This window comes from Anolis sagrei, chromosome 2 (assembly GCF_037176765.1).
Source record: "Anolis sagrei isolate rAnoSag1 chromosome 2, rAnoSag1.mat, whole genome shotgun sequence".
NCBI lineage: Eukaryota > Metazoa > Chordata > Lepidosauria > Squamata > Dactyloidae > Anolis > Anolis sagrei.
Window position 1 is genome coordinate 302,280,937 of NC_090022.1, and position 12,183 is coordinate 302,293,119.

Genomic DNA, 12,183 nt, shown 5'->3' on the forward strand with positions numbered 1-12,183 from the left:
CGATTTTAGAAACAAATTTTTCCGTTGTTACCCAGGCCTACCATTTGGCGACCACAAAGGGACTCGATGACCTTTGGGGTCTCTTCGGTGATTCTGTGATTCTTTGCTGCTTCGGTTCTGCCCAGCCAAAGAGCCAGCTGGACCGGTTCCTGGAGGGCATGAATCAGCTTTTCACAGCTAGTTAAACCTCCGGCGCCCCCGGCCCCCGCCTCGCAGGGCTGTTTTGGTGCCTCCGACCAGGAAATGAGCCTGGACCCGGTGCCAGGGAGGCCGGTGGCGGAGGTGCCAGCTTGGTTGCAAAGCACAGGCCGGACTCCCTTTATAAGGCCTTGCTTGGGGCCGAGGAGAAGGCTGAGCCCACCTTTCTCTGGGGCTGAAAGGTGTCCACAACATGAGCGAAGCCCGGCAGATGGCCGCACCCAAGGAGCAGATGGTGGCCGCTGCCCGGTCTCTCGCTTGGGCCTTCCTGCTCTTCTCGCTCTTGGTCCAGTTGCCACCAGACGCCCAGGGCATCTGCTTCTTCCATGCGCAAGGTGAGGAGGGTCCTAGAATCAGAGGCTCATACTTACTTTACTTATTTAGCTCAAGGATGATGGTCCTCCAACTCTGGTGTCTTGGTGGTGGGTACGTAGGTGGCTGTGGAGACCTATTCTTGATGTTCGCCTCCAGTGAGGACATCGGTTTCCAAATGGAAGGTGGTCCTGGTCACTGTTGGCTTCTCTAGAGGTCTTTAAACAGAGGCTGGGTGGTCATCTGTCTGGAGGGCTTTGAAGGGAGCCACACTGGGGTGTCTTCCAACACTATAGGTCAGACATGGGCATACTTCAGCCCCTCCAGGTATTTTGGCTTGATGTGCCTTCCTCTTGGCACGTTTCTCCCTTTCTCCCTCCATCTGTGCCTCTTTGAATTCTGCAGCACTCTGGTCACAGCTGACTTCCAGTTAGAGTACTCAAGGGCCAGCGCTTCCCAGTTCTTCCCAGTCTATGCCACAGAGACTCATAAAGGAGCGCATGGCTCATCTAGTCCAACCTCCTTCTGCCTTCATGCAGGAAGAGCATCCAGCCTCTGTTTCAAAGCCTCTAAATACCTGAAAGGGTGTCACCTTGGGCAGGGTTAGCGTTAGGGTGTTCTGCTGCCCTGGGAACTGTCACTCCCTGAAGCCATGGGTCCCAACTGCAGGAAAATAGATTCCACTTAAACATGAGGAAGACCTTGTCGAAGACTTTAATGGTTGGAATCACTGGGTTGTTGTAGGTTTTTTCGGGCTATATGGCTATGATCTAGAGGCATTCTCTCCTGACGTTTCACCTGCATCTTTGGCAAGCATCCTCAGAGGTAGTGAGGTCTGTTGGAACTAGGAAAGTGGGTTTATATATCTGTGGAATGACCAGGTGGGACAAAGGACTCTTGTCTGTTGGAGCTAGGTGGGAATGGGTTGTTGTAGGGTTTTTTTGGGCTATATGGCTATGGTCTAGAGGCATTCTCTCCTGACGTTTCGCCTGCATCTATGGCAAGTATCCTCAGAGGTCGTGAGGTCTGTTGGAACTAGGAAAAATGATTTATATATCTGTGGAATGACCAGGGTGAGACAAAGAACCCTTGTCTGCTGGAGCTAGGTGTGAATGTTTCAACTGACCACCTTGATTAGCATATAATAGCCTGACACCATGGAAAAAGAAAATGAAGGAAGACTGCCTTTTCTAGATGTCCTTGTCATCAGCAAACCAGGTCAACAATTGGTCACAGAAAACCCACACATATGGATAGATGCCTACATAAAAACTCCAACCATCACCCAAGTCAAAAAAGAAGCCCCATTAAAGTCTTGGCAGAGCGTGCAAAACGAATCTGTGAAGCCCACCTCCTCCAAGAGGAACTGAACCACCTCAACTGGGCTCTCCAGGCCAATGGAGACTCCACCTCAGACATCAGAAGAGCTGCAAGACCACTGAGAACAAGCCACGAGAGTCAAGACCAAGACCCACCCAGAGGGAAAGCGTTCTTGCCAGACATCATGAGAACAACTGACAGCAGAGGGAAGCGGATGAGGAAACACAACATACAGACTATCTCCAGACCCACCAAGAAAATCCAACAACTGCTCCGTTCAGCAAAGGACAAGAGGGATCCTCTGACTTCTGCAGGAGTCTACCGTAGACCATGCAGCTGTGGACAAGAAATCTCCAGAGGGACCACGAAGCACAACAGCATTGCCCAGACATGAACCAAGGGACACGAAAGGCACTGCAGACTACGTCAACCAGAGAAGTCAGCCATAGCAGAACACCTGAGGAACCAACCTGGACATGGCATATTATTATTTGAGAACACAGAAATGCTGGACCACTCTCACAACCACCATGTCAGGCTACACAGAGAAGCTATTGAAATCCACAAGAAACATGTGGACAATGTCAACAGAAAGGAGGAAACCATGAAAATGAACACAATCTGGCTCCCAGTATTAAAAAAACTCTAAAATTACAACAGCACAACAACAGAGAGGAAACAAACAAGGACATCTAATCACCTCTCAACATAAGTTTGCTCCAGGCACTGTCAGGCCATTATATGCTAATCAAGGTGGTCAGTTGAAACATTCCCACCTAGTTCCAGCAGACAAGAGTCCTTTGTCCCACCCTGGACATTATTCCACAGATATATAAACCCTTTTTCCTAGTTCCAACAGACCTCACAACCTCTGAGGATGCTTGCCATAGATGCAGGCGAAACGTCAGGAGAGAATGCCTCTAGACCATGGCCATATAGCCCGAAAAAACCTACAACAACCCATGAGGAAGACCCTTTGTCTCAGTAACGGAATATGCTTCTGCCTGGGAGTCTGGTGGGGTCTCCTTCTCTAGAGGTCTTTAAACAGATGCTGGGTGGCCATCTGTCTGGAGGGCTTTGAAGGGAGCCACACTGGATGGCCCCGGGGTGTCTTCCAACACTATAGGTCAGACATGGGCATACTTCAGCCCTCCAGGTATTTTGGACTGCAACTCCCACAATTCCTAACAGCTGGGCTGTTAGGAATTGTGGGAGTTGAGGTCCAAAACACTTGGATGTCCAAAGTTTGCCTGAGCCTGCTATAGAATCATAGAAGACTTGGAAGAGACTGCATGGGCCATCTAGTCCTGAAATGGCAGGGAGAAGGTTTGAGGAAAAGAGACAAAAGAGAGTTCCTGAGGTCTGCAAAAGTATGGTTTATTCTCGGTTGACACCAACCGGATATGGACCCTGATGGTATTCCGGGAAAACAGAGTGATGAACAAAGGAATTGCCTTGGTTTATATACCCTTTATAAGAATATGCATACATCATACAAGCATCACATTGTGTGTCACAAAATTCCAGTTTTACATTGTCTTCAATAGCATATTTTAACTTCAACACCTTTAATGTTCCATTAAGCATCTTTATCTAAAGAGTTGCTATTAGAGGACCATCCTGTACCCCATAGCGCCAGAGTGTCTAACACTGGCTACTGATAGCAAGAACTTCCATCCATCTTGAGATAGGTCTTTCCTGGTACGAAGCCTCTTGATGACAAGGCTACATCATTAATTTTATGATAAGCCCTGCTTGGTACAAAAGGGTCTTTTGATATTTGCCAGAAGCCTTGGACATTCCTTTCCTGGCCTCTTATGGCATCTAATTTGCAGCTTTTAAGAAGAGCATATTTTCCCAAGTGAAGTGAAGTCCACGCATACATATCCTTTTGTGACTTCAAATTTATTTTCTAATTTCTATTTCTAATATGGTTACATCCAATATATTTTCCAATATATGTATTATGTATTTTTATCATGCCTTCATCAGTCCAACCCACTTATTCCATGCAGGAAAAGCACCATCAAAGCAGCCCCGACAGATGGCCACCCAGTTTTTAAAGAAACTTCCACTGGACTCTGAGGCAGAGAGTTCCACTGTTGAGCAGCTCTTAACAGTCAGGAAGTCCTTCCTCTAATGTCCAATGGGAATCTCATTTTCTGTCATTTGAACATATTGGGAAGGGGCATTCCATGTGGGGTGGGGAGCCACACACACCTCAGGAAACTGTTCCTGAGCCCAGAGAAGGCTATGTGAATGGTCTGAGAGGAGCCCCAAAGGCCATCCAGACCACCCCTTCCACTAAGCTCCAGGTGGCCCCCTAGGCTCGGACTGAGAAGTCAAAGGTGAAGAAAGCCAAGGGCCTCCACCTGCCTGGGAGAGACTCCAGAGGTCAGGAGGGCAACCAGCGAGACCTTTCCCCTTTGGGCCCTGCACTAACATCCCCCTTGATGCCTCTCCTTTGCAGCCCCCTGCCGCTACAAAGGGAAGCCCTTTGCCCCCGGAGAGTCCTGGAGGGGTGCCAACTGCTCCAAGTGCTTCTGCCTGGAGCCCCTCGGCGTGGGATGCTGTGACACGTGAGTAAGGGGTTAATTGGGGGAGGGGGGCTTACAAGGGTGGGGAGGGTCTTTACTGAAAAGCCAGGGAATGAGGAAACTTCCAGCTATTAGGAATTGTGGGTTGAAGTCCAAAAGACCTAGAGTACTGGGTTATGGCACAGCTGGTTGGGAATCAGCTGCATTAAAATCACTACTAACTGAAGGTCATGAGTTCGAAGCCAGCCAGGTTGGAATAAGCTCCCGACCATTTGTCTAGCTTGCTGTCGACCTTTGCAGCCTGACAGTTGCATCTGTCAAGTAGGAAATTTGAGTACTGCTTATTAACTAATTTACGACACCATAAAACTCTCCAGCAGCATTGAAAAGAATGAGGAAGTACTCCATCGGTGTCACAAGTGGACGGTGAAGCGACAGCTCCCCCGGTGGCCATTTGTCTAGCTTGCTGTCAACCTGTGTAGCCCGAAAGACAGTTGCATCTGTCAAGTAGGAAATTTAAGTACCGCTTATGTGGGGAGGCTAACTTAACTAATTTACGAGGCCATAAAACTCTCCAGCAGCATGCAAAAGAATGAGGAAGTACTCCATCGGTGTCACAAGTGGACAGTGAAGCGACAGCTCCCCCGGTGGCCATTTGTCTAGCTTGCTGTCAACCTGTGCAGCCCGAAAGACAGTTGCATCTGTCAAGTTGGAAATTTAGGTATCACTTATGTGGGGAGGCTAATTTAAGTAATTTATGATGCCATAAAACTCTCCATCAGCGTGCAAAAGAATAAGGAAGTACTCCATCGGTGTCACAAGTGGACGGTGAAGCGACAGCTCCCCCGGTGGCCAGAATTTGAAGCACATCCTCATGAAGCTGGAAAGAATTTGGCTTATTAACTAATTTACGACGCCATAAAACTCTCCAGCAGTGTGCAAAAGAATGAGGAAGTACTCCATCAGTGTCACAAGTGGATGGTGAAGCAACAGCTCCCCCGGTGGCCATTTGTCTAGCTTGCTGTCAACCTGTGCAGCCCAAAAGACAGTTGCATCTGTCAACTAGGAAATTTAGGTACTGCTTATGCAGGGAGGCTAACTTAATGAATTTATGATGCCATAAAACTCTCCAGCAGTGTGCAAAAGAATGAGGAAGTACTCCATCGGTGTCACAAGTGGACGGTGAAGCGACAGCTCCCCCGGTGGCCATTTGTCTAGCTTGCTGTCAACCTGTGCAGCCCGAAAGACAGTTGCATCTATCAAGTAGGAAATTTAGGTATCACTTATGTGGGGAGGCTAATTTAAGTAATTTATGATGCCATAAAACTCTCCATCAGTGTGCAAAAGAATAAGGAAGTACTCCATCGGTGTCACAAGTGGACGGTGAAGCGACAGCTCCCCCGGTGGCCGGAATTTGAAGCATACCCTCATGAAGCTGGAAAGAATTTGGCTTATTAACTAATTTACGACGCCATAAAACTCTCCAGCAGTGTGCAAAAGAATGAGGAAGTACTCCATCGGTGTCACAAGTGGACAGTGAAGCGACAGCTCCCCCGGTGGCCAGAATTCAAAGCATACCCTCATGAAGCCGGAAAGTTAAATAGCCTCTGTGTGTCTGTCTATATACGTTGTGTGTCTATGGCATTGAATGTTTACCATGTCTGTGTGCATTGTGATCCGCCCTGAGTCCCCTGCGAGGTGAGAAGGGCAGAATATACATACTGTAAGTAAGTAAGTAAATAAAAGAGGGATGAAGTTTGCCCATTCCCTGGAGGAGACTCCAAAGGCCATCTAGCCCAAGCATGGACCAACTTGGGACCTGCTTCCAGCTGTTTTGGACTTCAGCTCCCATCATTCCCAACAGCCTACCTCCAGCCTGCCTCTTTTGTGGCACTGTTCACCCAGCAGGGTGATTTGATCAAATAAACCTGTGGAACGATCTCCTTGCCTTCAGTGTCTGATTGAATAATGACCCTGGAGGATTGGGCTACTTGGTAATAGAGCAGGCATGAGCCAACTTGGGCCCTCCCTCCAGGTGTTTTGGACTTCAACTCCCACCATTCCCAACAGCCTACCTCCAGCCTGCCTCTTTTGTGGCACTGTTCACCCAGCAGGGTGATTTGATCAAATAAACCTGTGGAACGATCTCCTTGCCTTCAGTGTCTGATTGAATAATGACCCTGGAGGATTGGGCTACTTGGTAATAGAGCAGGCATGAGCCAACTTGGGCCCTCCCTCCAGGTGTTTTGGACTTCAACTCCCACCATTCCCAACAGCCTACCTCCAGCCTGCCTCTTTTGTGGCACTGTTCACCCAGCAGGGTGATTTGATCAAATAAACCTGTGGAACGATCTCCTTGCCTTCAGTGTCTGATTGAATAATGACCCTGGAGGATTGGGCTACTTGGTAATAGAGCAGGCATGAGCCAACTTGGGCCCTCCCTCCAGGTGTTTTGGACTTCAACTCCCATCATTCCTAACAGCCGATAGGCTGTTAGGAATGGTGGGAGTTGAAGTCCAAAACAGCTGGAGGGCTGAAGTTTGCCCAAGCCTGATCTGACCCAAGGGTCATCCTTTCCCACTGGACCACATTCTCCCTCGGCTTTAGGCGTAGTTTCAGGTGTTTATCAGGCCAAACCTGTTGATCCCGTCCCAGGTGACTTTTGGGACCGTGACAGGTAGATCCCCCACTAAGCCCTCAGGCAGCGTAGTCATGTGCCATTCTGACCGTCTCTGCAAATAATAGTCTAGCTTTCCCCTCCCTTGTATGAAGAACAACTCAGCATGTCAAATACACCTTTTACATGAATGTTTACTTACTTACTTAGGCAATCCCTTGTTGTCCGAGTAGGATAATCCTCCAGGGTGGGTCCGTAGGTGACTGTGGAGCCCTATTCTTGACCCCCATGTTCTCCTGCAGTGAGGGCATCGCTTTCCAGGTGGAAGGCAGTCCTGATTGGGGTTGGCTTGACGTGCCTTCCTCTTGGCACGTTTCTCTCTCCATTCATGCCTCTTCAAATTCTGCAGCACTGCTGGTCACAGCTGACCTCCTGCTGGAGTGATCAAGGGCCAGGGCTTCCCAGGTCTCTGTGTCCATGCTGGAGTTTTTAGGGTTGGCTTTGAGGACATCTCTTTTCCTGTCCACCAACATTCCGTTTTCCATTCTTGAGTTCGGAGTAGAGGAACTGCTTTGGGAGACGGTGGTCAGGCATCTGGACAATGTGGCCGGTCCAGTGGAGTTGATGGTGGAGGACCATCGCTTTAATGCTGGTGGTCTTTGCTTCTTCCAGAACGCTGACATTTGTCTGCTTGTCTTCTCAAGAGATTTGCAGGATTTTCCGGAGGCAGCGCTGATGGAATGGTTCCAGGAGTTGCGTGTGAAATCTGTAGACAGTCCACGTTTCGCAGGCATAGAGCAGGGTTGGGAGTACAATAGCTTTATAGACAAGCACTTTGGTATTCCTACGGATGTCCCGGTCCTCAAACACTCTCTGCTTCATTCGGGAGAATGCTGCAGTCACAGAGCTCAAATAGTGTTGTATTTCCATCTCAATGTTGACGTCTGTAGACAGTCCACGTTTCGCAGGTGTATAGCAGGGTTGGGAGGACAATAGCTTTATAAACAAGCACCTTGGTATCCCCATGGATTTCCCGGTCCTCAAACACTCTCTGCTTCATTTGGAAAAATGCTGCGCTCACAGAGCTCAGGCAGTGTTGCATTTCAGTGTCAATGTTGATGTCTGTAGACAGTCTATGTTTCGCATACGAAGAGCAGGGTTTGGAGGACAATAGCTTTATAAATAAGCACCTTGGTCTCCCTACGGATGTCCCGGTTCTCAAACACTCTCTGCTTCATTCAGAAAAATGCTGCACTTGCAGAGCTCAGACGGTGTTGTATTTCGGTGTCGATGTTGACTTTGCTGGAGAGGTGGCTGCCAAGGGAGCGGAAATGGTCCACATTTTCTAATGTTCCACCATTAAGCTGTATCTCTGGCATTGGAGAGGGGATGGCTGGTGTCTGCTGGAACAGCACCTTGGTTTTCTCGATGTTCAATGACAGGCCGAGCTTCTCGTATGCTTCTGCAAAGGTTTAGAGTGGCTTGTAGATCTTCTTCTGAATGCGCACAGACGACGTTGTCATCAGCATACTGGAGTTCTATAACAGATGTTGTTGTGTCCTTGGTTTTGGCTTTCAGTCTGCTGAGGTTCAATAGTCTGTCCAATAGATATAGCTTCCAGTCTATCCAATAGATGATTTCCACTCCAGTGGGAAGCTTCCCATCAACAAGGTGAAGTATCATAGCGATGAAGATGGAAAATAAAGTTGGGGCAATAACACATCATCCCTGTTTGACCCCTGAAATTATAGTAGCTGTGATGGGATAACAATAACAAATGTCTGATTTGTATCATCTCAAACTATCTCCATTCCCATTTCTAGCCTCCGCTGTGGACTTGACTAATTTAGCTCGGATGTTTTGGGTTGTGACTGCAAATGTGGCAACTTTTCATTCTATATTTTTGGAATAATTCGCTTAGAATCATAGAATCCTAGAATCAAAGAGTTGGAAGAGACCTCGTGGGCCATCCAGTCCACCCCCATTCTGCCAAGAAGCAGGAATATTGCATTCAAATCACCCCTGACAGATGGCCATCCAGCCTCTGTTTCAAAGCTTCCAAAGAAAGAGCCTCCACCACACTCCCTCTGGGGCAGAGAGTTCCACTTCTGAACGGCTCTCACAGTCAGGAAGTTCTTCCTCATGTTCAGATGGAATCTCCTCTCTTGTAGTTTGAAGCCATTGTTCCATTGCGTCCTAGTCTCCCAGGAAGCAGAAAGGAAGCTTGCTCCCTCCCCCTCCCTGTGGCTTCCTCTCACATATTTATACATGGCTATCATATCTCCTCTCAGCCTTCTCTTCTTCAGGCTAAACATGCCCAGCTCCTTAAGCCGCTCCTCATAGGGCTTGTTCTCCAGACCCTAGTCTCCAAGGAAACAGAAAACAAGCTTGCTCCCTCCTCCTCCCTGTGGCTTCCTCTCACATATTTATCCATGGCTATCATGTCTCCTCTCAGCCTTCTCTTCTTCAGGCTAAACATGCCCAGTTCCCTAAGCCACTCCTCATAGGGCTTGTTCTCCAGACCCTTGATCATTTTAGTCGCCCTCCTCTGGACACATTCCAGCTTTTCAATATCTCTCTTGAATTGTGGTGCCCAGAATTGGATACAATATTCCAGATGTGATCTAACCAACCCTGCTTACAAGTCACAGTCCTACCGGCTGTTAGGAATGGTGGGAGTTGGAGTCCAAAACACCTGGAGGGAGGCTGAAGTTGGCTCAGGCCTGGACTAGGCAATCAAGAATGATATCCAAGGGACACTTGAGAGTGGTTCTGGGTTGCAAGAGTGGTTCTGCAGTGCACTGTACCTGCCCCACCTGAGCCTTGCCTTTCTCCCGCAGGATGCAGCTTCCCGTGGACTTCCCGGAGGGCTGCCAGGTGCGCTACGACTCCCGAGCCTGCCAGGTCTCCTTGGTGCAGAAAGGCCGGCCACACCTGCCCTGCGCCAACAGCCTGGAGCCCGGCTGGGGATCGGGGCAGCCCCCCAAACACAAGGACCCCCGGCTGCCCTCGACTGGCAAGCAAAGCCCCCACACAGCCCCCGGCAGGTAGAGCTCCAGAGACCAAGGGCTGAAGGTCAACGGAGACCCTCCTCATTGCAACACGGCCACTCTTCCTTCCCAACTGCCTGTCTCAAATGGAATTATTATTATTATTATTATTATTAGGTTCTTGTAGGTTTTTCCGGGCTATAGGGCCATGTTCTAGAGGCATTTCTCCTGACGTTTCGCCTGCATCTATGGCAAGCTTCCTCAGAGGGAGTGAGGTCTGTTGGAAATAGGAAAATGGGTTTATATATCTGTGGAATGACCAGGGTGGGACAAAGGACTCTTGTCTGCTGGAGCTAGGTGTGAATGTTTCAGCTGACCACCTTCATTAGCATTTGAAGGCCTGGCTGAGCCTGGGAAAATCCCCTGTTGAGAGGTGTTAAGATGTGCCTGGTTGTTTCCTCTCTGCTGTTTTGCTGTTGTAATTTTAGAGTTTTTTAATACTGGTAGCCAGATTTTGTTCATTTTCATGGTCTCTTCCTTTCTGTTGAAGGAGGAGCACCTGATGAACCAACCTGGACACAGCATTTTATTTGAGAAGACAGAAATGCTGGACCACTCTCACAACCATCATGTCAGACTACACAGAGAAGCCATTGAAATCCACAAGAAGCAGGTGGGGAATTTCAACAGAAAGGAGGAAACCATGACAATGAACAAAATCTGGCTACCAGTATTAAAAAACTCTAAAATTACAACAGCACAACAACAGAGAGGAAACAATCAGGGACATCTTAACATCTCTCAACAGAACATTTTCCCAGGCTCAGCCAGGCCTTCAAATGCTAATGAAGGTGGTCAGCTGAAACATTCACACCTAGCTCCAGCAGAGAAGAGTTCTTTGTCCCACCCTGGTCATTCCACAGATATATAAACCCATTTTCCTATTTCCAACAGACCTCACTACCTCTGAGGATGCTTGCCATAGATGCAGGTGAAACGTCAGGAGAGAATGCCTCTAGAACATGGCCCTATAGCCCGAAAAAACCTACAAGAACCTAGTGATTCCAGCCATGAAAGCCTTCGAGAATACATTATTATTATTATTTGATGTGTTGTCAAAGGTTTGTTATTATTGTTGACGGCTTGCTTTCATGGCTGGAATCACTGGGTTGCTGTGAGTTTTTCGGGCTGTATGGCCAATGTGTTCCAGCAGCATTCTCTCCTGACATTTCGCCTGCATCTGTGGGTCATGGCATAGAATCATAGAATCCTAGAATCCAAGAGTTGGAAGAGACCTCCTGGGCCATCCAATCCAACCCCATTCTGCCAAGAAGCAGGAATATTGCATTCAAATCACCCCTGACAGATGGCCATCCAGCTTCCAAAGAAGGAGCCTCCACCACACTCCAGGGCAGAGAGTTCCACTGCTGAACAGCTCTCACAGTCAGGAAGTTCTTCCTCGCATCTTCAGAGCTCTGTAGGAAATGAGGCAAGTGGAGTGTGTGTGTATATATATACACACACACATACACACATACACGCATATGCATATACCTGTGGAATAATTTCCAGGGTGGGAGAAATAACCTTTGCCTGTTTGAAGCAAGTGTGAATGTTGCAGTTAGCAAACTTGAATAGTATTGAGTATTCTGAACATTAGGAAGCACTTCCTGACTGTGAGTGCTGTTCAGCAGTGGAACTCTCTGCCTCGGTATGTGGTAGAGGCTCCTTCTTTGGAAACTTTTAAATAAAGGCTGTCTGGCCATCTGTCGGGGGTGCTTTGAATGCAATATTCCTGCTTCTTGGCAGAATGGGGTTGGACTGGATGGCCCACCAGGTCTCTTCCAACTCTAGCATTCTGAGTAGCCATGAAATTTTGCAATCCGTGAGGCTATTTGCATAGAGGTAGCCTGACTCCTGTTGCCTGGAGGCATCCTCTGGGAGGTTGATTGTTTCCTAGGAGGTCTCTTCCAATTCTGATTCTATGAGTAGTTATGAAACTTTGCAATCCGTGAGGCTATTTGCATAGAGGTAGCCTGACTTCTGTTGCCTGGAGGCATCCTCTGGGAGGTTGATTGTTTGCTGCCTGGCGTTCTCCTGTTTCTGAGTGGTGTTCTTTATTTACTGTCTGGTTCTGGTGTTGTTTAATATTAGTAACCAATCAACAAACTTTTTAATTTTAATTTTTAATTGTATTTTTTCTTTCTTT

General features: G+C 48.1%; 1 protein-coding gene across 1 annotated transcript; it reads left to right on the top strand.

The window, feature by feature from the left end:
• The first annotated feature begins 391 nt into the window (after positions 1–391).
• On the top strand, positions 392–10,035 carry MSMP (microseminoprotein, prostate associated). The gene is made up of 3 exons (XM_060764914.2): positions 392–533; positions 4,301–4,409; positions 9,825–10,035. Exons 1-3 carry the CDS (start codon positions 392–394, stop codon positions 10,033–10,035), a joined length of 462 nt encoding a protein of 153 aa, XP_060620897.2.
• The last annotated feature ends 2,148 nt before the right edge of the window (positions 10,036–12,183 follow it).